Below are 25,794 nucleotides of genomic sequence, written 5' to 3' on the forward strand. Positions count from 1 at the left end.
ATGATTGGGAACGCACAAGAGGCCTAAATTAGAGGAGCACAGATATCTCAGCAGATTGTGGGGCTGGAGGAAAATACAGTGAAAGGGAAGTGCAAAGCTATGGAGGATTTGCAAACAAAGGTGAGAATTTTATAATCAAGATGTTATTTGACCGGGAGCTAATGTAGGCCAGCGAGCAGAGAGGTGGTAGAAGAGCAGGACTTGCTGCACATTAGGAGGCGGATAGCAGATTTTGGGTGACCTTGAATTTATGGTGGGAAAAATGTGGGTGATCAACCAGGCGTGCATGGGAATCGTCATGTCTAGAGGACATTATATGAGCTGTGATGAACTGATGATCCTGGCCTCTGTTATCTCAAAGTTTGCACAATGACAAAGTTCTTAAAGTAGGAAGTTTGTGATGTTTGCTTACCTTTTGCTACAGGAACATGATTTGCCGCAAAGGAGCAACACTTTTGAGGAGTGATCCTATAGAGATCTATAAAATAATAATAATAATATCGTCTTTTAAAAAGCATTTAGACAGTTACATGGGTAAGATGGGTATCGAGGGATATGGGCCAAATGCAGGCAATTGGGATTAGCTTAGGGGTTTTAAAAAAAGGGCGGCATGGACAAGTTGGGCCAAAGGGCCTGTTTCCATGCTGTAAACCTCTATGACTTGAAAATTATGCTTAAAGCAAGTCTTATTTGAGCTCAATCTGACAGATTTTTAGTGTTGAAGATCTTTTTTACAAAGAAATGTTCCTTGTTTTGAAAAAAAACTTGTCAAGTTTTCAAAGATAGTCTAACCAAACTATTTTCAGCTATTCTGTTTTGTGAGGAGTGCTTAACGTTGCAGCAGCTTTCTAATCAAGTATCCAATCTGTACTCAAGGGCCATCGGTGCCTCTGTGAGGCTCCCTTTTCAAAATTGGAGTTCTTGAAATACACAGAAGGAAAATAAGCTGTAAACGATACCAAACATGTATTCTTGCAAACCAAAAATAATTTTTTTCCCCAAGAACAAAGAAAAATACAACACAGAAACAGGCCATCGGCCCTCCAAGCCTGCACCGATCATGATGCCTGCCTAAAATAAAACCATTACGGAATCCATATCCTTCCATTCCCATCCTATTCATGTATTCGTCTAGTTGCCCCTTAAATGCCGCTCCCTGCTCCCACCACCTCCCCAGGTAACGCGTTCCAGGCATTCACCAGCCTCTGTGTAAAAAAAAAACTTGCCTCGCACATCTCAACTTTTCCCCATGCACCTTAAACCTATATCCCGTAGTACTTGACTTTTCTACCTATGAAAGAGCATCTGACTATCCAAAGCTAGATAACTTTTTAATGGTGCTCAGTGATAACTATTGTTATATATATGTATGTTAAATTATTAAAATATTGTTTTATTAATATTGTGATGATACACTAATAGTATAATGTAATATTTTCATTGTCAATGGTAGAAATTGCTATGTTATGCAGTGCCTTGAACGAAAGGCATACAACCATATCTACTGGTGGGAAACTTCAGCAGAATGTGTAGGTTTCAAATTGGTGTAACTTGGTTTTATCGTACAATAACATTATTGGAGAAATGGCATGGCATTTTGACTAAGCAACTAAATAACTAACCTGAGGGGTTCATCCAGCCCTCATATAACGCCTCCTCCTACTTCAAGTACCATGCCCTGAGAGGAAGTTGGTGACCATGGACTTCCATTAGATTGGTCCATGATTATATTTGGCAAAGTAATGCAGTGGTTTGCCATTGCCATCTCTCCTGCTCTTACCGCCTGCATCAGGCACATTGTAAGGTTACAATCAGTGTAGTCGCATTATAAACACACCTTCCATGGTCATCAAGATCCAGAGTGGGACTTGAACTTGGAGCTTCTGGCTGAGAGGCAGGGATACTATTACTGTGCCACAAGCCCTTGATTCATAAACAACACCATTTCCATAACACATTTAACCATTGCAAATCAATTTGAATGGGAATCCTGTATTATGGGGGAATTTGACTGAAGTTATAAATCAATGTAAAATGTGTTTTTGAGTATAATTTTTAATATTTTGAAACATATTTTCAAAAATCATGAACAATATGGTTAGAGGAGCCAAGCACTTTTAAAGTGCCATAGACTTCAGCGCATCAGCCTGCTCACATATGAATTATGTGCAGTTATTCAGAACTTGCACTGCTGTTTTATAGAGAAATAAAGCCTTGATGCTACATAATTTTTCAGTATGATTGCACGTTTACTTTACTGTGATGTGTTTTTGGGATTTTAAGAGTTACTGATCAGGTCAGGTGGGGGGGGGGGGGGGGGGCGGTGGATCATTTAGTCTTCTGTGAGTATTTTGTGCTTGAGAAGAATTTCTTGTGCTACAACCTCTTCCAGACCAGGGATGACACAGCCAGACACAGAGTGGGGCTTCTTAGTGGCATTTTGTCTGTCTAGAAGAGTAGTCCACCTTCTCAAATATTAATTTTTCCATTTTGAGCACAAGGTATTGGTCATTGAAATGAGGAGTAGTTTTAAGTTGTGTGCCCATTTTTATAAGGAGCTGGGTTCAAGCTGTTCAGATCATTTTAATAAGACGACCCTTCCAGCAGAGAGGGGAGATTGTGATCACTTCACTGAACTGGATTCAAATCTAGTCCCGAAGGTGTGAGGACGTGTGCTGACCGCCTGGTTTGACCATTATTTATCTTTCTATAAGATAAACGATTTGTGCTTTTCTGCACAGCCGCAGCCATCCATTATGACAGCCAAGCATATAGATGCCCATGTTAAACTCCGATCGGCCAGTCAGAGACCAGAAGTCAATCTTCACTCCGTTTTAGATTTATTCACAGAGTGAAAAGCTACAAATGTATTGCTCCAAGCACCACTACTCCACCAGTGTTATAAGTGTCTCTTTATTTTTCTTCATTGGAAATTGCAGTCCCAACTTGGGTTTTATTCAAAATAAACAGTTTGGAATACAAGCTATCACATGGTTGCCATCCTCAAGGACAGTAGATGTTAAATTGTTGAGACTGCCAGTTAGGTGTCTCTTTATATGTATTTTAGCAATCATGCAATCGATGCCCTCCACCTGTTTATACTTAAACTGTTGATCGGATGAATTAAGGTGATGGTCAGATAATTGGGGTTACTGAGGTCATGCGGAGGGGACTTTTTTTTTAAATTTCTTTTTGATCGACGAGACAAATTATTCAGTGTTTTAATCTACTTTTGTTGCGCACTTTTATGAGTGTCTCAACCCAAGTTTCAGTATTGTAGAACTAAATGTTTTTTCTCTTTTCTCCTTCTCCATGTGCTCCATGCAGTACATTGTGGAATGTCATGGGAACACCCTTATTCCACAGTTCCTAGGAATGTACCGACTGACGGTGGATGGGGTTGAGACCTACATGATTGTCACAAGGAATGTCTTTGGTCATCGACTCCCTGTTTACAGAAAATATGATCTGAAGGTACTGCAAGCTGGGTTCCAAATTTGGTGGTTAGAATTTTTTGCAATTATAAAGTTTTGAAAACATTAACAATGACTTTTCTCCCTTGATTTTTTTTTCTCAATCTAGTTTCTTTTCCTGATTTTTGCTGCTTTTAAAAAAGGTTTGTATCTGGCACATGTCGATAGGACATGTAAGCTACAAAATTACAGTGAGGATCAAATTTCCCAGGTGCCAATTAAAAACACGAGCACATTTTAAAAAGTAATTTTCACAAATCCTTTCAATAACCATATTGATTCTTCAGCTTCCACTTTTTTTTTATTTGCACTGTTCTTGCTCTTTTTTAAATTATTCTCCCTAGCTGAAGACATTTTGCATTCTTTCTACACTTTGTGTCCATCCCCAGCCGTTCATTCCCTTTTATTCATCTTTAACCAACATTTTTCTCCTCACTCATTCATTTATTTCTCAACTTAATCTTGTTCCTGTTTTCCTTTTACATCCCATTAACAAGTGGTCCTACTAATTCACTTTGTGACTTCCAATGTGCTTCTTCTAGTTAACAAACTGTAATTACTAGAACCAGCATTGATTGCATGTTTCAGCCATAGTTCTTTCCTCCCCATCTTCTCTTCCCTTATCTCATGCACGTTCCCCAGCAATTGATGCCTGCTTCTAATCATACAGTTAAAACTCTCCCAATTTCCACTGGAATAATTGGCTTGGCTGACTGGTGTCAAATTGATACACAGCCATCTATCTGAGACTAGTAGCATTAGAACGGGTTTCAGTCAGGCCATATCCCAGTGGTTCCCAAACTTTTTTCACTGGGCCGCACTTTCATAATAAAAATTTGCTCACGCCACACCAAATTTTTTATTGATAAGAAATACATTCAAAAACAAAAAAAAACTCCTAGCAGTGCTTGATTCATAACATAGAACACAACTACTTTATAATATGATCATGGGACATCGTCCTCAGCATCACTTGATGCTCTTGCTCTCACTTTGGAAAAATATCTATCCATGTTTAAATGTTTCTTTGATTGTCCTTGAATCTTCCCGCCACACTTGCCATCCCCTCTCGCCGCACCAGTGTGGCGCGCTGCACCCTTTGGGAACCACTGCCATATCCCATTTACATTGTCTGACTGGAGCCCCAACTCTCCGACTCAATGGCAAATTCTGTGCCTGTATCATTGCATGAATGTGCATAGCTCCTGTCGCAGAAGTTTACATTCTGAATCTTTTCCAGGGAGTCCAGGAGAACTCCTAAGCACTGCATAAACTAGGTTTGACACTTTAGTGAAGTTAGAGTCCATGTGATGTTAAACTCAAAATTAAACTGCCTTTTTTGTTATCCATTTGTGGGGCATGGGCATCACTGGCTGGCCAGCCATTATTGTCCATCCCTAATTGCCCTTGAGAAGGTGGCAGTGAGCTGCCTTCTTAAATTGCTGCAATCCATGTGCTGTTGGTTGACCCACAATGCTGTCAGGGAGGGAATTCCAGGATTTTGACCCAGCAACTGCGAAGGAACGGTGATATATTTCCACTGTGTCTTGGATCTTTGCTCTGAAGCATGACTTTCTGCTGAAGCTGAATGCTTTGTGATTACTGGCTCATGTTTTGATCTCTTCAAAAGTTCCTCCACCAACTACAAAGCTGAAGACCGGCTTGTGATGTAATATTCATCACTTGTGTGGATGGGTGCAGGAGGGACAGCACTTAGAAACATAGAAAAACGACAGCACAATACAGGCCCTTCAGCCCACAAAGTTGTGCCGAACATGTCCCTACCTTAGCGATTACTAGGCTTACCTATAACCCTCTCTCTTACTAAGTTCCATATACTTATCTAAAAGTCTCTTAAAAGACCCTATCGAATCCACCTCCACCACCGTTGCTGGCAGCCCATTCCATGCACCCACCACCTCGGAGTGAAAAACTTACCCCTGACATCTCCTCTGTACCTACTCCCCAGCACCTTAAACCTGTGTCCTCTTGTGGCAACCATTTCAGCCCTAGGAAAAAGCCTCTGACTGTCCACTCGATCAATACCTCTCAACATCTTATACACCTCTATCAGGCCACCCCTCATCCTTCGTCTCTCCAAGGAGAAAAGGCCGAGCTCACTCAACCTATCCTCATAAGGCATGCTCCTCAACCCAGGCAATATCCTTGTAAATCTCCTCTGCACCCTTTCTATGGCTTCCACATCCTTCCTGTAATGAGGCGACCAGAACTGAGCACAGTACTCCAAATGGGGTCTGACCAGGGTCCTATATAGCTGCAACATTATCTCACGACTCCCAAACTCAATTCCTCGATTGATGAAGGCCAGTACACCATACGCCTTCTTAACCACAGCCTCAACCTGCACAGCTGCTTTGAGCGTCCTATGAACTCGGACCCCAAGATCCTTCTGATCTTCCACACTGCCAAGAGTCCTACCATTAATATTATATTCTGCCATCCTATTTGACCTGTCAAAATGAACCACCTCACACTTATCTCAGTTAAACTCCATCTGCCACTTCTCCGCCCAGTCTTGCATCCTATCAATGTCTCACTGCAACTTCTGACATCCCTCCACACTATCCACAACACTTCCAACCTTTGTGTCATCAGCAAACTTACCAACCCATCCCTCCACTTCCTCATTCGGGTCATTTATAAAAATCACAAAGAGTAAGGATCCCAGAACAGATCCCTGGAGCACTCCACTGGTGACCGACCTCCATTCAGAATATGACCCATCTAGAACCACTCTTTGCCTTCTGTGGGCAAGCCAGTTCTGGATCCACAAAGCAATGTCCCCTTGGATCCTATGCCCCTCACTTTCTCAATAAGCCTTGCATGGGGCACTTTATCAAATGCCTTGCTGAAGTCCATATATACTACATCTACTGCTCTTCCTTCATCAATGTGTTTAGTCGCATCCTGAAAAAATTCAACCAGGCTCGTAAGGCATGATTTGCCTTTGACAAAGCCATGCTGAGTATTCTTAATCATATTATCATAGAAATCAGAGAAACCCTACAGTACAGAAAGAGGCCATTCGGCCCATCGAGTCTGCACCGACCATAATCCCACCCAGGCCCTAGCCCCATATCCCTACATATTTTACCCGCTAATCCCTCTAATCTACGCATCCCAGGACACTAAGGGGCAATTTTAGCATAGCCAATCAACCTAACCCGCACATCTTTGGACTGTGGGAGGAAACCGGAGCACCCGGAGGAGACCCACGCAGACACGAGGAGAATGTGCAAACTCCGCACAGACAGTGACCCAAGCCGAGAATCGAACCCAGGTCCCTGGAGCTGTGAAGCAGCAGTGCTAACCACTGTGCTACCGTGCCGCCCTCCAAATTATACCTCTCCAAATGTTCATAAATCCTGCCTCTCAGGATCTTCTCCATCAACTTACCAACCACTGAGGTTAGACTCACTGGTCTATAATTTCCAGGGCTATCTCTATTCCCTTTCTTGAATAAAGGAACAACGTCCGCAATCCTCCAATCCTCCGGAACCTCTCCCGTCTCCATTGATGATGCAAAGATCATCGCCAGAGGCTCAGCAATCTCCTCCCTCGCCTCCCACAGTAGCCTGGGGTACATCTCATCCAGTCCTGGTGACTTATCTAACTTGATGCTTTTCGAAAGCTCCAACACATCCTCTTTCTTAAGCTGCACACCGTCTAGGAGAGGGGAAGCTAGGGTGCTGCCCATGACTCATTATGCAATATTGGTACACTGACTGCAGTCTGTAGATTCAATGTATGTTCTACAAGATTCATTGCAGGTAGCCTCAATGGCACCTCTACCACTGGGGGAACCAAGAGCAACAATATTGTGGGAGCATCGTATCAAAGTTCCCTTTCAAGCCACATCATCTTGGCTTGGACCTAAATCATCATTCCTTTGTTGCTGCATCAATATCCTAGAATTTATCGGTTAACATCACTATAGGACCACCAGGGGGGCAGCAATTCAGGCAAGTCCATTGCCAGCTTTTCAAAGTAGCTGGTATGAGCAATATCACCCAGCTCCCAAGAGAAAATAGATATTTTTTAAAATTCCCCATCCATTCCCTGCTCTTCCTTTTCATCTGCACAGACACAGTGACTAATGTGTGAAATAGGCCTCCATACAGAAAAGTGGAGGGAAAACCTTGGAATTATTCAAGACAAAATTGGATGCTCTGGTTTCTTCATTCTTGTGATGATCTTCAGTCCATGCACCCTTATTACAGTTTCACCAAAATCTCACTACTCACCATCTCAAAACCCAACATACTTTTCAAGACAGCGATTTATATATTGCTTTTAATGTAATGAGACGCCTCGAGGTGCTTCATGGGAGCGTTATAGAACAAACACCAGGGCACAGAGGAGATATTGGGTCAGGTGACCAAAAGCTTGATCAAGGAGGTAGGTTTTAAGAATAGTCTTAAAGGAAGAAAGTGAGGGGGGAGGGGGGAAGAAATTCTACAGCTTGGAACCCAGTCAACTGAAGGCACAGCCATTAGTGGAGCAATTATGATTCGGAATACACAAAAGTTAGAATTAGTGGAGCAAAAGAATCTTGAGATTCCAAAGATGGAGAGAGCAAGACCATGGAGGGATTTGAATACAAGAATGTGAATTTTAAAATGTTCCTTGACCTGGGGCCAATGTAGGTCAGCAAGTACAGGGGTGTTAGTGGAATAGGGCACGCAGTGAGCTGAGATGGGTGCCAGAGTTTTGGATGACCCCAAGTTTGCGGAGGGTAGAATGTGGAGATCAGCCTGAGGTTGTATTGGAATCGTCAACTGAGGGGTAACAAAGGCATGGATGAGACTTTAAGCAACAGATGAACTGATGAAGTTGAGTACTGTTATGTAGTAGGTAAAAAGTGGTCTTAGTGATGGCACAAGTGTGAAATAGGAAGTTAATCTCGGGGTCAAACATGACACTAAGATTGCAAACAGGCTAGCCTAATCTTATTGTTACCTGGGAAGGAGATGGTGGTTCACAGGAATGTTATAAAACAAACACAGAACAATAGAGAGATATTGGGTCTGGGGACCAATTCCTTGATCAAAGAGGTAGGTTTTAAAGGGAGACTTGAAGGAGGAAAGTGAGATAGAGAAAGGGGATAAGCATAGGGAAGGAATCCTAAAGCTTGGAGCCCAGACAATGAACTCCAAGGTAATGGGATTTAGAGTGGGAACTGAAAACAATGGTTGGAATTTTCAGGCCATTCACACTGGGGGGGATCCTCTGGTCCTGACAACAGTGCACCCCTATCCCGGGTTTCCTGGCGGTGAATGGTGCACTCACAGGAAGCCCGGTTGGCAATGGTGGGACCAGAAGATCCCGCTGCCAGCCAATGGTGGGCCATCTCCACTGTCGTGAAGCACGCAGCGGGTTGCGCAGAAAATCCCACCCAATGGCTTCACTCTTCCCAAAATTTAATTAGAAGAAATTTCTGGAATTGCATGTCGGATAGCAGTCTGATAATTTAGCAACAGTAGCGGAGTTGGGAGAGTTGATGGTGAGATAGAGCCAGGTGCCATCAGCATACGTGTAGAAACTAATACCGTGCCTTCAGATGATGCCACTAAGAGGCAGCATGAGGGCGAGTGACTCATCTTGTATTGGTCCTCGCCTTGACTCCCACCTGTGCCTCTAAGCAGCCGCACCCTGCTAAGTTGCTTTGACGTGTGAGCCAAAACGGGTGAGGTAGCTGTCTGGTCTCCTACCCTTGGTAACCTAGGGATTTATCTACTTTGACATGTGAAGACTGATTCTGACAGACTGGGCAGACAAGATCAATCTAAGATCCAATGGTGTTAGTGGGAGGTCAGCATAGAGCTTGAGAAGACACACAAGACATCCTGGTCACCCACTGCATCCAGATCTATCTCGGGTCATCTAGACTTATCTTGCCACTCAAGTAGAATAGACCAGGATAAGAGAATGAGGCTGACAACTCTCTGTCTATAATCCAATTCATGCGCACGCCAAGTTAAAGTGAAGTAAATTGTGCCATGAAATACTAATGGATTTGTTGAAGATGTTTGTGTGTACTTCTCTGTTATGGACAGTAACTTTTATGAATTAAAATCTTTATGCCAAATTGTAGCAATTTACATGTGTTAACTTCTATATTGAGGTGTAGTCATTAAAATTATTTGCTCGTGGATGCAAAGATGTCCACAGCTTCTTTTCTGCAGTAAACTATCTCCTTAGACCTCTTTTCCCATGCCTTCTCCAGCTTTATCTCCAACAACACTTGCTAGGAAGTCCTGGATTTCTTTGTCACTAAGATCGAGACCATCTGATCAAGTGCTTCTCCTGTTTTTTTTTCTACTCCTGAGCCAAATATCTTCTCGGGTGCCCCCACTGCTCTGATGCTGAACTTGCACCTTCCATGCCCTCTCGAAGCTCATCTTGTCCAGAAGGCCCACCTCCTGTTCTTTTGACCCTATTCATAATAAACAGCAGACCACCTAACTTTTCTTGCTGGATCCCTGTTGATGGTTTTCTATCCTGATGTACTATTACCCCCCCCGCCCCAAAACCCTTTCTAATCTGTCACCATCATACCTCTATCAAAATAAAAACCTTTGGCCCCTTTCTCCTTCTGAACTAACACTGATCTCCAACTTTCTTTCCTTTCCAAACTCCTTGAAAATGTAATTAGCTCCCAAATCCATGTCCATAATTCCAGAACCCCCATGTTTGAATCCGTCCAGTCAGGTTTCTATGCTGCCACAGGACGAAATCAGCTAACCAAAAGAGAAGATGCTGGAAAATCTGAGCAGGTCTGGCAGCATCTGTAAGGAGAGAAAAGAGCTGATGTTTCGAGTCTAGATGACCCTTTGTCAAAGCTTTGGTTTCAGATTCCAACATCCGCAGTAATTTGCTTTTATTTACTAAATCAGCTAAGTTTATTTAGTAGTGTCACAAGTAGGCTTACATTAACACCACAATTAAGTTACTGTGAAAATCCCCTGGTTGCCACACTCTGGCACCTGTTTGGGTACACTGAGGGAGAATTTAGCTCTTAACATTACAAATGATATCCTATGTGATTGTGACAAAGGTAAATATCCCTCCTTGTCCTTCTTGACCTGTCTAAGCTCTGGTACCCCTCCAGTTTCTGTTCTTGGACCAGTCATGTTTTCCACCTACATGCTGCCCCTCAACAATATTCCTGGCATCAATTCAACAATGTGGAAAATTGCCCTGAAATGCCCTGGGACAATTAGATTTGTCCTGCAAAAAGCAGGTCAAATCCAATTCAGCCAGTGACTGTACTCTCAATCATCAGCAAAGTGGAATAAGCTGTCAGTGACAGTGCTATCAAATGACATTAACAGACCTGATGCTCAGTTTGGGCTCCAGACCTTGTTACAGCTTGGTCCAAGTATGACAAAAATGCTGAATGCCAGAGGTGAGGTGAAAGTGATTGCATTTGACATCAAGGTGACATTTGACTGAGATTGGCATCAAAGAGTCACAGCAAAGTTTTCAGTCTCCTCCACAACTCTGTTTTTTCACCACTGACTTCATCCTTCTTCCTGGCAGCTGTCTCAGGCTGAACCAGGCTGTCTCCAACCTTGCTGTCATATTTGACCCCAAGTGGAACGTCTGACCACATATCTGCATAATCACCAAGACCACCTGATCCACTTCCATAATATTGCCTGACTCTGTCCTTGCCTCAGCTCATCTGCTGTTGAAACCCTCATCATGGCATTTGTTGTCTCTAGACTTGACTATTCCAATATCCTAGGTGTAAGGTAGCATTGTGGTTACGTTACTGCACTAGTAATTCAGAGGCCTGGACCAAAGTTATGCCAGTGATGCCCACACCCCATGACTGAAGTTTTTCCAAACTTTGTGGCCCATGTCACAACTCATACCAAGTCCCATTCACCCATGTGCTCGCTGGCCTACAATGGCTCCTGGTTAAGCAACAATTCAATGTTAATTCTTACCATTGTTTTCAAATCCTTCCATGACCTCCCTATCTTCTTAATTGCCTGCTATCCTCAGATATCTGCACGCCTCCCAGTTATGGACTTTTGAGCAATTTTATTTTTGATTTCCTCCAACATTGGTGATCATGCCTTCAGCTGCCAAGATGCTAAGCTCTGGAATTCATTCCCTGAACCTCTCTGGCTCCCTTCCTTTCGTTCCTCACTTAAGACGCTGCTTTAAAACGACCTGTTTAACCAAGAGTTTGATTGTTTGCCGTATTATCTCTTTTTGTGGCTCAGTAATTATTTGATAATACTCCTGTGAGAAGGGCCTTGGGACATTTTGCCATGTTAAAGGTAATTTAATACAAGTTGTTGGCACTGGATGTATGATGTGATACCCAACTTCTGTTTCCTCATTTCAGGGTTCCACAGTGGCCAGAGAAGCTAGTGACAAAGAAAAGGTAAATTGCTAATTATGTCGATGATAAATTATAGGTGGCAGCACACAATATTAAGCTTTAAATCAAAAAAATGTGCTGATTATTTCAATAGTCTGACTAAAATAAGAATTTAATGAATTTATTCTCCATTTCTCTTTTTATCATCAATTTCCAAATATACATGTGAAAGAAAATAATTTTGTTAAAGTAACATTACATTGTTCCAGCGTAATCCCAGTTTTAAAAAAAACAAGATGAAATATTCGCATAGTAAACTGACTATTGCTGTAACCCCTTTAGGAGATTGAAAACTGCAATAAAGGAAGGTTAACACTGCTTTGCAAAACAGCTAAGAGCAAGAATTGAGTGATATTGGTAGCTGGGATCTATTAACAATGAATGGCCCTGCCGATTGTAATGGCCTCTTTCTATTTTTTAAACTCTTTCTGCTTCTGCCACACATACAGCCTTTCTTCACTTTTGCACATTTAATTGATTACTTCAATTTATGGATACATTCTTGGTGGAGAAACTAAACACTAACAGGAAATCCTTTTTTTTCACTCTTTCCTCCAGCTAATTACTGAAATGTTTCTCAGTTATTTATTACTCGATAGTTCAGAACATCTGAATTCACTTATAAAGGCCACATGGTGTGACATGGGATCTTCTCTGAATATGAGACTAATGGGAAAGTTAATCATTGTAGAACCGCACTTCCCATTATAAAGAAAGATAAGTAATTTTACTTGCTGAATTGGAAAAGCTTAACCCAATAAATATTCAAATCCTTCATCTAAGTGTTTCATGGAACCTCCTCACCAATGCCCTCTGCAGTTGTAGCAAGACTTCCCTGCTTTTATATTCCATTCCCCTTGCAATAAAGGCCAACATTCCATTTGCCTTCCTAATTACTTTCTGTACCTGCAAGCTAACATTTTGTGATCAAGGACACCCAGATTCCTATGTTCTGCAGCATTCTGTAGCCTCTCTCTTTTTAAATAACATTCTACTTTTCAATTCTTCCCATGAAAGTGGACAACCTCACATTTTCCCACATTATACTCTTTCTGGCAGGTTTTTGCCCACTCACTTAACCTATCCAACCACCTCACAGCTTCCAACCTATCTTTGTACCATCAGCAAATTTGACTACAATACACCCTTTATCCAAGTCATTAATACAGATTGTAAATAATTGAGGCTCTTGCACTGATCCCTATGCCACTCCACAAGTTACAGTTTAGCAAATGAAAAGTGACCCATTTATCTCAAAACTGTTTCCCTTTAATCCTCTGTCCACACTAATATACACGATCATATGAAATAAGAGCAGAAGTAGGCCATTCGGCCCCTTGAACCTGTTCCACCATTTGATACATCATCCCTAACACCATAAGCTGTTATCTTGTGTGGTAACCTTTTATGTGGCACCTTATCAACTGCCTTTAGGAAATCCAAATACACTACATCTAATGTTTTCCCTTTATCCACTCTGCTTGTTACTTCCTCACAGATCCATAATAAATATGTCAAACACAAATCGCAAATTGATTCAGGAATTTGCTTCAGTGAAGAATATTTTCCTTTGCATTATACAATATTCATTGTTGTTATGGAAGTGTTTTTTACTGATAAATAATACATTGTTATATAGATGCATATTCGAAATAGAGTAAAGTATAGATGTGAGAGGTTGGGGCAATAGAATTAGTTTTGGATTAAATTTAAAGTTTGTTTATTAGTGTCACAAGTAGGCTGACATTAACACTGCAATGAAGTTACTGTGAAAGCCCCCTAGTCGCCACACTCTGGTGCCTGTTCAGGTACACTGAGGGAGAATTTAGCATAGCCAATGCACGTCTTTCGGACTGCGGGAGGAAACTGGAGCACCCGGAGGAAACCCACGCAGACACAGGGAGAACGTGCACGACACCGCACAGACAGTGACCCAAGCTGGGAATTGAACCGAGGTCCCTGGCGCTGTGAGGCAGCAGTGCTAACCACTGTGCCACCCATGTAAACAGGCTGTGCAGGCATAATAGAATGGCCTTGTTGTGTACTGTGAACCTCTATGATTGTGGCCTTTAAACATTGCTGGCTTTGCTCTGTCGTTGCTCTATTAGGTTTCTACAGAAAAATATAACTCAATATTGCCTGTTTAACTTGGAACCAATTTTAGATGAGCTACACAATCTTAGCTTTGACAAAGGATCATCTGGACTCGAAACGTCAGTTCTTTTCTCTCCTTACAGATGCTGCCTGACCTGCTGAGATTTTCTCTGTTGTTTTCAGATTCCAGCATCCGCAGTAATTTGCTTTTTTACACAAACTCTTCCTGGGTAATATTCCCATAATATCAAGCAAGCATGTTGGGATCAGTGTGCACCCGTGAAAACGATGTTTGTTTTGAGAATACTGGTTGAAATTTAACTCATTTTATTCATTTGATTTCTTCCTTTGGTGAAGGGGAAGTGAATTTGTGTACCTATGGAGACATACTTTGCTGGGGCAATCACAGAGTAGGGCAATTAGCTGGTCCAGCTATCAACACCCACATCCTGTGAAAGGATAAGAAAACTACACCAGTGCTGAGAAAAGGAGTGTCAAATTAGAAATAAGTACTCCTAAGTGAAGTACAATCTGAACCATCTGCTGTGTAGAATTTTCTCTGATCTGGCTGGATGGTATCAAATCTCACGGAAAAACACACAGTAATTTCTGCGCAAGTGTTAAAACTGTCCTCTCATGATCATTGTCAATTTTGTTCCAATTTTTGCTGGAATTTGAGCTGTTCTGTCTTCTGGGGCAAAGGGCCAACATCCACTTTAACTTAGTCAAATAGGATTCTTTCAATCAAGAGAAAAAATAGACTTTCACTCATTGGTTTGTGCTAAATTCGAGAATCTCAGGTCCCAGAACTGAAAGGACAATAGGTTAACTCCCAATGCCACTCAGCCCTTTTTCCTCGTAACCACTTATTTATGTTTATTGCCAATAGAACTAAAAAAAACACATGTTTAGTAATCTATAAGAAAATATTTGTAGGATTTTTGCTACCATTTCAACCCTAATATGGAGTGGCAGTTTAGCCTAAAGGCTAAACAAATTCAGCTCCTAATTTGGAGAGAGTTTAGTTTGTTTAAAAAAAATTCAAACAAACTGCATCTTTAGCATTGCTGTGCTAAAGCAATGCTAAAGACACTTGTGCTTTCACTTATTAGTAAATTGTGTTTCCTGTTTACAGAAGGATATGCTTAGCTCCTGGGTTTAGAAGGTTACTTTTCTCAGATGAAATATTCAATTCCCTTGCGATGTATCTTTTCTCAGACAAGCTGCTGCCTAAATATAAAAAAATAATGGGCCAGAACTTCCTGCAGCAGGACATCAAGCGTCCACTACCAGTGAGACCTGTTCCTGTACCCTTCAGCTCATAATTTTCCCCACAAAGTTTTTGCTAAAGGTGCAAGCTGATAATGGCAGTGAGGGAAACAGAAAATCCATAGAATCTCTATAGTGCAGAAGGAGGTCATTTGGCCCATTGAGTCTGCACTGACTCTCTGAAAGAGCACCTTACTATGCTCAATCCCCTGCCCTGTTCCCATAACCCCACGCTTTTACCATTGGCTAATCCACATGGACAGTTGCCCAAGGTTGGAATGGAACCCGGGTCCCTGGCGCTGAGGCAGCAGTGCTAACCACTGTGCCGCCACTTGTGAACTAGGTACCTAACAGGGTATCCTTAACCAATGAGATTTTAGGATTAGGAAATAAACACAAGAAGGGGTATGTATTAAAGGGGGTGAATTCAATGTCAAGTAGATACAGACAGGGCAATAGAGAGGAAAAGAAAGATTAGTTTGGGAGAGAAAAAAAAGAAAACTAAGAATTCTTCTCAAATTTAGCACTTTTAAAATTTCCTGAAAAATTCAAAATCTGAATTCAAAATTCTATATGTGGAATAGTTAAATTTAAATAGTTAAATTTGGAATAGTTAAATTTAATAAAGGTTGATGGTCAGTCGTTCACCCTTAACATGTTGTTGAAAATATTTATGCTTGTAATAACAAGAAATGACTTCCTGTGGTAAAGCAAATGGACAAAGGCAGCAAGTCTCTTCAAAAGATTGGGAGGTTCAGGACAAGATGCACCACGGAGTAGTACAACTCTGACAGCAACTTTTGGCTATTCGCATTTAACTAATCATCTGTTCCTCACCTAAATTTGCTATACCATTTACCGACAAATAACGATGATTTTTTTCTGACAGCAAATTTTGGCCCTTTAGTCATTACTTTACAAATATAAATTATACCTTAACTATGGACAGAAGGGATAAGCTGCAAGTCAGCACAACCGTGTTTAATATCGAGTTGAAATGAGTGGGCTAAAGTTTTATTAAAAACAGTGAAATGTTTTAAATTTCACTAACAGCAATACAATTTACTTCATAATTAAAGAAGACATTTACTATGAACTTAAACTAACATCTTCATTGCATAAAGACATTTAAAAACACAAAAACAGTAAATAATTATTCTCAAAGCACCATATTATTCTCAAAGTACTGTATACATTCCAGTTCTAAGTTATCAGCACAACATCTTAAAGCCGTATAATAAACATGCATGCAGCAGGTTGGATAGGTCAAGAAAGCTCTTTGGGACCAGATTTTCATGTGACAAGACTAAAACGTAGGTTCAAAGTGACAAGTCCAAAGCAAATTGCGTGCGAATAAATTTGCTCATTCCCATCATTTACTTGGCTTACGATAGAATTGCACACATTTAATGGGCCCCCATTAAAAGTGCTTTGGTTGTACATCCCAGAAAAAAAATCAGCTCCAGCAACTTATTTATAAATTAATGAGAATTATGCAAATTAAAGTAATAGTTCATTCTCCTTGCACTCACTCATGGAATATTTCAGAGAATTGAGAAGGGGAGAATTGCCAAATGGGGAAAAAAAATTGAACTGGATAAGCAGTGCTATTATTCTCAAAATTTGAGAGTAAAGTTTCATGAACAGTATTGATAATCACCTTTTTCTGGAATAGTATTTATTTTTAAAATGTCTCCAAATATTCATAAATGGATATCCCTTGACGTATCAGAAACGGTGTTTCTGATATCAAATGAAGAATCAAAAGTTGAAATAAGTGTTTTCTTCAAGGCACAGTGGTTTTACCATTTGCCTATATTATATTGATTAGATTTTACCAAATAAATTAAACCTCTCCTTAAGTAATATTGGTTAGTATTGGACTTTACGTTATATGCTGCAAGAAATCAGGCACCGCAAGCTTGCCAAATGTGCTTGTAGTTTATTTTAAAAGTGGATTTTGTATGATTAAAAGCAGAATTGTCTTTGCACTGGGGAGCTGACTGATATTTAGTATTGAAATAAAATATTGCAGCAAATGCAGTGAAATCCCTGTGTGAGGTACTGTTGCATTACACTGTCTTCAATCTGCCATTATTGAAATTTACAACTTATCTGTAATTGCCAAAGCCACATCTCCTTTTCCCTTTAGCACTGATCATCCCCCCAGGGAAATAGAATAGAAAATTGCAAACCATATATATGTGATCCTTTTGTAAGTAGAGTTTTAATTTTAATTATTTAATTAATTTTTTGATTGGCTAGTAGTGCTGTAGGGATATTTTATTACCTGTGTTACTTGTACAAGATGTTGTTGGGGAGGGAGTTCCAGGATTTTGACTCAGCAACAGTGAAGGTCCAGCGATATGCTTCCAAGTCAGGATGGTGAGTGACTTGGAGAGAAGACTACAGGTGGATAAATGTTGAAAAAGGGTGAAACTAGATCATTACAGATTTATTTCAAATAGAAAGAACTTATTGGAATCTTTCATCGCAGACATTGAGTACTTGGCCAAACATAAACGCATCAAAGTGAGTCAACATGTATGTGTTAAGGTCATGTCTGACTAGAATAGCTGAATTATTTGCAGCATGGAAGATAAAGAGCTGTCTTTGAATTTTATTTACATGAACTTGCAGAAAACAGTCGATAAGGATCTACAAAAGGGATAATTCTAAAATGTTAAACACACGGAAATAGGGTAGCATTGCAGCATGGTAATGCAATGAGGTACGATATACTGAATAGGGAGAAAGAGAAGCTTTCCTGATTGGAAGGACGTGACAGGGTGGTGTTCCCCAGGTATTTGTACTGTGGTCTCAATTATTCACTATATGTATTGATGGCTTGGATGAAGGAGTAGAGTTGTATATCCATGCTTTAAGATGACACAGTAAGTTAGGAGGCATAGTAAATTGTGTAGATGGGAGGAGAACACTAAAGGGACAAAAACTAAATGAGTTGGTGAAACAATGGCACATGGAACTCTATGGAGAAGCGAGGCCATCCACTCTTAAATGAGAAAGACAAATTGGAATTTGTTAATGGGGGGAAAAACTGGAGCAAATGAATTTAGATCCAAAATATAAAATGCACTAAAAGGAACTACAAAATGTCGTGAATGTAGCCCAATCCATCACGCAAACCAGCCTCCCATCCATTGACTCTGTCTATACTTCCCGCTGCCTCGGCAAAGCAGCCAGCATAATTAAGGACCCCATGTATCCCAGACATTCTCTCTTCCACCTTCTTCCGTCAAGAAAAAGATACAAAAGTCTGAGGTCATGTACCAACCGACTCACGAACAGCTTTTCCCTGCTGCTGTCAGACTTTTGAATGGACTTACTTTGCATTATGTTGATCTTTCTCTACACCATAGCTATGACTGTATCACTACATTCTGCACTCTCTCGTTTCCTTCTCTATGAATGGTATGTTTTGTCTGCGTAGCGCACAAGAAACAATACCTTTCACCGTAGGTTAATACATGTGACAATAATAAATCAAATCAAAACAGCTACTGCACAGATACCAAAGGTAATCAAAAAGACTGTTGGAATGTTGATTTTTATCCCAAATGTGATTGTAACCCAAATGTGAAGATTCAATTGTATGGAGACTCTGTTCAATCCTGTTTGGAGTAATGTGTTCAGTCGAGGATACTGAACCACAGGAAAAATATAATGAAAGCAAAGTTATGCAGATGTTGAAAATCTAAAATAAAAACCGAAAATGCTGGATTTACTCAGCAAATCAGGCAGCGTCCGTGGAGAGAAAAGGAGTTAATCGTTCAGGTCAATAGTGGCACTTCATCAGAACAGGACAATATGTTGCACTCGAAGGGTTGAAGTACAGATTCGTCAGAATGATAGATTCTTAAAGTGTTAAGTTCTGAGGACAGGTTGCATAAACATGGTTACCATTCTCTTCATTTTAGAATTTAGACGGTTGAGAAATTACTTGATTGAGGAATTGAGTAGAGTCGATGCAAAGAAACTGGGGGCGAAGTCCATTTGTGTGATGCTGCTGCTAGCAGCATTATAAAGACTTGCCTTGATCCTCGGGTGCAGGAGGGCTGCAAGCTGCTACCTGTGTGGAAATGTGGGCCAGCATTTCATACCATTCCCTAATTGCCCTTATGGCTTTCTAGGCCATTTTAGATGGCAGTTGAGAGTCAACCACATAACTGTGGGTCTGGAGGCGCAGACTAGGTAAGGATGGCAGATTTCCCTCCCTAAAGGGAACCGGATGGGTTTTTAACAACAACTGATGATATTTTATGGTCACCATTATTGAGACTAGCTTTCATTGAATTGAATTAAAATCCACCAACTGCAGTGATAGGATTTGAACCAGGGTCCCCAAGGCATTAACACGGGGCTCTGAATTACTAGTCCAGTGACGTTATCATTTGGCCATCTCCCCATGATTCTTATGGCATTGAAGCCCCAGAGGCAGCACTATGAAATTGAATTGCTCTATTTCCTCTGATGAGGGAAATCCAAATTCAGGACATGGCACAACCCTCAAATTTGGAATGAAGTCAGGAAGTATATTTTCACACAAAAGGCCTTTGATGCTGGGTCCATTAAAATTTGAAAGACTCCAATTGATATTTTTGTTAGATGAATGGATTCAAAGGATACAGAACAAAGGTGGGTAATTGGGGTTGAGATATAGATCAGCCATGATCAGATTAAAAGGTGGAACAGGCTGAATGGTCTACTCCTGTGCTCCCACGCAAGTGTGAAATATTGAAATCTCTCTTTTATACTGACCAATGGTCACCACCTCATAGTACTCCACACATAGCTGTGAATGTTCCAAGTCAGAGGGGGAAATAAGTAAAGGGAGGCTGGAGGGAGAAGGAAGGAAGAGATCAAAGGCATTATTGAAGCAAGAGCTTTTCAGAAGCCCTTGTCTGTCTTTCTCTCTCTCTCTACATTTCAAGGTGGTTTTAGCTGAAAAATCAATAGGTTAGGTCATAAAGATTGGAAGATCAGGCTCTGATAAGAACAGAGAGGATGGGGGTTGACCAGTCACCTGATGTCAGATATTCTAAAGATACAGATCAGGCCGGAATACATAAAGATAATTACCCATAAAGGAATATCATTGTCACGATAAGGGTTTTGAGCAAAAGCAAAGTGCTGGAAATATGAAATAAAAGCAAAACATGCAGAAAACAACCAATAGGTTGTGCATTATACTTGTGAAGAGGTAAACACAGTGAAAGTTTCAGGTTGATGACTTTCCTGAGTGGGGTCTCCACAGATGTTGCTTGACCTGCTAATTATTTCCAGCATTTTCTATTGTTTATTATAATTGGCTGGATTCAATGGGGCATCATGCTCCCTGCAGCCCCCCGCCCCCCCAACCCCACACCCCATCCAGTGCCTCCCACAACCCCCCCCCCCCCATCCTCCTCCTGAATGTTGGATGTTAGTCAGAAGCCTGCCTATGAAGAAGCTGGCTGGAATAAGCTCGGCAGCATTAGTTGACCAGGAGCAAGGCTTCTGCACCCACCTATCCAGGGAGAAATTCCCGTCTTAAAATGTTACCAACCAATCCAATCAGCTGGAAGCTCTGAAGTCCCTGCAGCTTTGAACGGTGGCCACTGCCTGGACTACGGCCAGTGCCCCAGCAGAGGAGGTATGGAGACCAGACTGGAGGTGGGCCCCTGCTCAGGCAGGCCCCAGCCAATTCTTGGTTCAATATAGACAAGGAGTTACAACATTTGCAGGAAGGGGGAGGTGGTGGGGGTTATGGTGAGGGAGTGGGAGTCGGGGGCAGAGGGAGATGGTGAGGGTTGGCACAGTGGAAAGGTGATCTCTCCCCACTAGTCCGACCTGTTGAAAGCTGTTGGCTACCCGCTTGACATAGACCTCCCTCTGCTGTGTGTAAGAGATTGGGAGCAGGCAGGAGGGCAGTATGCAAGCCACGTACTGTGTTTAATGAGCCCCCCCTCCCTCTCCCCCCACTTCAAAGATGCTGAAAGGGGAGCATAAAATCCAGCACAAGGATCTTGAAGTTAACTAGATAGGACATCAGGATCCAAGGGACCTCAACAAGGATGGGAGCAAAACTGATGACTGTGTGGGACTTTAAGCAGGAAGAGACTCAGGAGTTCTTGATTGGCTGAAGTTTACTAAAGGTGGGCACAGAAAAGTCAGTGTAGGGAAAATTTGAGTATTCATTCCCTGTGATTGTAGGCTGGATGGATTTTGGGCAGCAGTGGAGGTATTGAGTGAGGTTCATAAATGAGATTCTAGAGTTGTTTTACTCTTTGATTGGATGCGGGGATCGGTGGTAAGGCCAGCATTTGTTGCCCTTCCCTAATTGCCCTGAAGTGAGTGACTTACTGGGTCATTTCTGAGGGCATTTCAGAGTCAACCACATTGCTGTGGGTCTGGAGTCACATGTAGCCAGAGAAGCTAAGGACGGGAAATCTCCTTCCCTAAAGGACATTAGTGAACCACATGAGTTTTCACGGCAATCAGATAGTTTCCGGTTCCGCCCACTGCAGGACTGGAAATTCCTGCCAAAATCAATGTATCTTCAGCTGGTCCGTCAAATATTCTGTCCTGCCCATGATGATTCCTGCCACGGGTGGGACCAAAAAACCCCGACCATAGTCACCATTATTGAGACTAGCTTTCCATTTGGGATTTTTTTAATATGGAATTTGAATTTCACTGGCTGCTGTTATGGGATTTGAACCCATGTCCATTAGCTTGGATCTCTGAATTACTCACCCAGTGACATTAACAGAATGGAAGGGTTGAAGAATGTATTCTTAGGAATGGATTAGTCACAGGGTAGGAGGTTGATTAAAGTGGTGAGATTGAGTTCCAGTGAATGCCTCCCTCAGCCAGCAGCACACATGGATTCCATCAGGGACAAATCGGGATAGCTTCAATTTTGTGAACATTGAGCAGTACAAAGTTATGACTCAGTAAACAATGCCACGTTTGTACATATCATGTTAGAGTTTCCACTTTGGATGCAGTGTGCAATCCAGGTGCAAATTGTGCCCAACAGTTTTGCAAAGTGTTTTTTAATCTCATATTTCTTGCCTTACTCATGTGCATTTTGCCAAGTGCACAATCTGCCAAGAACCAGCGCAATCATTTGCGGATGTAATTTAAAAATAAATTTGTGCTTTAAAAATAATTCCTTTTTAAAAATAACTTGATACAGCTTTATTATTATATAAATAGGGTAATCATAAAAAAGGTTTTAATCAGTGTCTAGACCACATTTGTGAGTAGCCCATTTTTTAAATAACTGGAAATGAATTGTAAAAGAAGTGACACAACTTTTTGGTAGTTTTACTGCTGTACGGCAGTCAGTTCCTTAATAAATTAAGAAACGTTATATTCAAAATCTTTTGGAATGTTCATCTTAGTGTTCTTAAGCTCCCAAAAAGTTTTGTTTTAACATCGTCCTCAGTCACCAACTAAGGAAGGCTTCCAGTGGTGATTGATTCGATTTGAGGACATGGCCAGTTTTAAAGTCCAGGTTGGCGCCGACTGTGGTGTATTTTAAGTTTGCACGAAAGATCATGGGTGAGATTCTCCGACCTCCCAGCCGCGTGTTTCCCACAGGCAGGAGATGGCAGATTGTTTGCTAGCAGTGGGAATCTCTGATCTCGCTGCTATCAATGGGAATTCCCATTGTCATCACCGCACGCTGGCAGGAAACCCATGGGCGGGAGTGCACTGCCAGTGCGACCATAGAATCCTGCTGGCGTGAGTGGCAAGAGAATTCCAGCCCATGAAACTCAAGTTAGGGCAACACCGTGGTTAGCACTGCTGCCTTACAGTGCCAGGGACCCAGGTTCGATTCCCAGCTTAGGTCACTGTGTGGAGTCTGCACGTTATCCCTGAGTCTGCATGGGTTTCCTCCAGGTGCTCCGGTTTCCTCCCACAGTCCAAAGACGTGCTGGTTAGGTGCATTGGCCATGCTAAATTCTCCCTCTGTGTATCCGAACAGGTGCTGGAGATTGGTGACAGATCGGGATTTTCACAGTAACTTCATTGCAGTGTTAATGTAAGCCTACTATGACACTTATAAGTAAATGTAAACCTGTGCTGGACGTAAGTTCTGTGATTTGTTTTGCGCCAGTTTTGCCAATTTCCGGAGAATTGCCTCACAGAAAGTGCAACTGTGTCAAAACTCCAGACCATTTACTGTTAGGCAGATGTTTCTTTAGGTTGTCCTGTTGTTTCTAATATAACTTTGTTTAGAGCTTGAGGATGTATTTATTTTTGTGTAGGATCATTTGGGTGGGGTGGGGGAGGACAGAGCTCAAATATTACCTTTTCAATATATTGAACTTTCTTTGGCAATACTTCAGTAACATACGCGATATCTACTCAGGCGACAAACTGCTGTGTATTTTTAGATTGCTGCATTTGCTCAAATTTTGCTCTTCAGCTATTTTGGTGACTTTTTTGCAACAGCTCAATTGCGCCACCTCTGGTTCATTCTCAACTCGCTCCTTAATTTAAGGAAGCATCTTGTGTTTCTATTTGTTTGAGATGTGCTGACTAATGTGAATCCAACATTGTTTTGATAAGAAATAGATTGGAGACTTTCATGGTCTGCCACTTTCTTTGACTAAAACTTTGTGATTGATTCATGTGGATCTTGTTGCAGGCCAAGGAGCTACCAACATACAAGGACAATGATTTTATAAATGATGGGCAAAAAATTTGCATTGATGAAAACAACAAAAAGATGTTCCTTGAAAAGCTCAAGAAGGATGTTGAGGTGAGAAATCAAATAAGGATTGTGTAGTTTGTGTTTCTTCTACTAATGCCTTAAGTATATGTGACCATACTGAAATGACTTGCAATTGTGCCACCATGCCACCCAATGGTTAGCATTGCTGCCTCTCAGTGGCAGGGACCCGGGTTTGATTCCTGGTTTGGATCATTGTCTGTGCAGAATCTGTATGTTCTCCCTCTGTCGGCGTGGGTTTCCTCGGGGTTCTCCATTTCCTTCCACAGTCCGAAAGATGTGCTGGCTAGGTGCATTGGCCATGCTAGATTCTCCCTCATTGTACCTGAACAGGCGCCGGAGTCTGGTGATTTTCACAGTAACTTCGCTGCAATGTTAATCAAAGCCTACTTGTGACAATGAATAAATTTTAAAACTTTAACTTCTTAAAAAAAAGACTACCAAGTCTACCCCATGGAACATCCTGGTTAGATGCTGCCTCCTTCACAGTCCACTAAAAAAAAACCATCAGGGAAAAATAACTTTGGAAAATTCCTCTCCAACTATGTCAGACATAGTTATTGATACAATTACTTTCTATATGAGATAAACTCAATCTCAGCTAAGAACCTGCCCATCTCCCTCTTTAAAAGAGTCAGTACAAACCGCACAAGCAACTCAGTCCAGAGGTTCACTATGTTCTGAGAGAAGAGATCCATGTGATTCCTACTTTTACATAGTTTAAATACATGTCCCCATGGTCCCTCCCAATATGCCAAACTGAAATAATCCATCAATTGGCCCATTACCTATTTTATATACTCTATTAGATTACCCCCAAGTCTACATCATTCTAAAGTAAATAGACCCAGTTTTTAAAGCCTATCTGAGTAGCTATAGTTCTATACGCTAATCACTCTTGTAGCTCTCCTCTGAAACTTTTCCGAGTCCACTATATCATCCATCATGTGAAGAAACAAATCTGGGCAAAGTATTCCAGATGTGGTTTAGCCAATGACATTTATACTGACAGAATTATTTCCTTTGATTTGCACTGGTTCAATTAATACCACCCATTTGCTTTGGCCACAGCATTTCTGCATTAATCATGAACTTCCAGTGATCTGTGCACAATATAATCTGGATCATTTTTAAAAACTGCTTTTAGTATTGTTCCTTATAAATGATACATTTTGGCCATGCTAAAATTGCCCCTTAGTGTCCTGAGATGCGTAGGTTAGAGGGATTAGTGGGTAAAATATGTAGGGATGTGGGGGTAGGGCCTGGGTGGGATTGTGGTCGGTGCAGACTCGATGGGCCTGTATGTTGCTGCATTTGTATAAGATAAATGTCACTTCCAAATATGTGGTCCTGGTGTATGTAACTCTTATTGCAGAAGATTGTACTTCTACAGTCTTAACCCTTCATTAATGTTTTGAACACTTACAGATCATACCCCAATTTCACTTACCTTAAAAGTAAATATTTTTCTGGACATTCTCTACTTCTTTAACACCAAGTGTGAGCAGCACAAGGAAATTAATTTCTGTATACCATGGTGCATAAGGGCGGCACAGTGGTTCGCACTGCTGTCTCACAGCACTAGGGGCCTGGGTTCAATTCTGGCCTTGCGTACTGTCTGTGTGGAGTTCGCACGTTCTCCCCATGCCTAAGTGGACTTCCTCCAGGTGCTCCGGTTTCCTCCCACAGTCCAAAGATGTGCGGGTTTGGTTGATTAGCCATGCTAAAGTTGCCCCTTAGTGACCCAAGGTGTGGAGGTTAGGGAGTGATTAGCGGGCTAAATACGTCAGGTT

General features: G+C 41.4%; 1 protein-coding gene across 1 annotated transcript in view; it reads left to right on the forward strand.

Annotated features, from left to right (window-relative positions):
* The window catches only part of pip4k2aa (phosphatidylinositol-5-phosphate 4-kinase, type II, alpha a), a 194,283-nt gene that overhangs the window by 144,579 nt on the left and 23,910 nt on the right, over positions 1-25,794 (forward strand). The window contains exons 5-7 of the mRNA XM_078234551.1: positions 3,328-3,474; positions 11,857-11,895; positions 23,918-24,031. Coding sequence (XP_078090677.1) covers positions 3,328-3,474; positions 11,857-11,895; positions 23,918-24,031 — 300 coding nt within the window. The remainder of the gene's footprint in view (positions 1-3,327; positions 3,475-11,856; positions 11,896-23,917; positions 24,032-25,794) is intronic.

This window comes from Mustelus asterias, chromosome 2 (genome assembly GCF_964213995.1).
Source record: "Mustelus asterias chromosome 2, sMusAst1.hap1.1, whole genome shotgun sequence".
Taxonomy (NCBI): domain Eukaryota; kingdom Metazoa; phylum Chordata; class Chondrichthyes; order Carcharhiniformes; family Triakidae; genus Mustelus; species Mustelus asterias.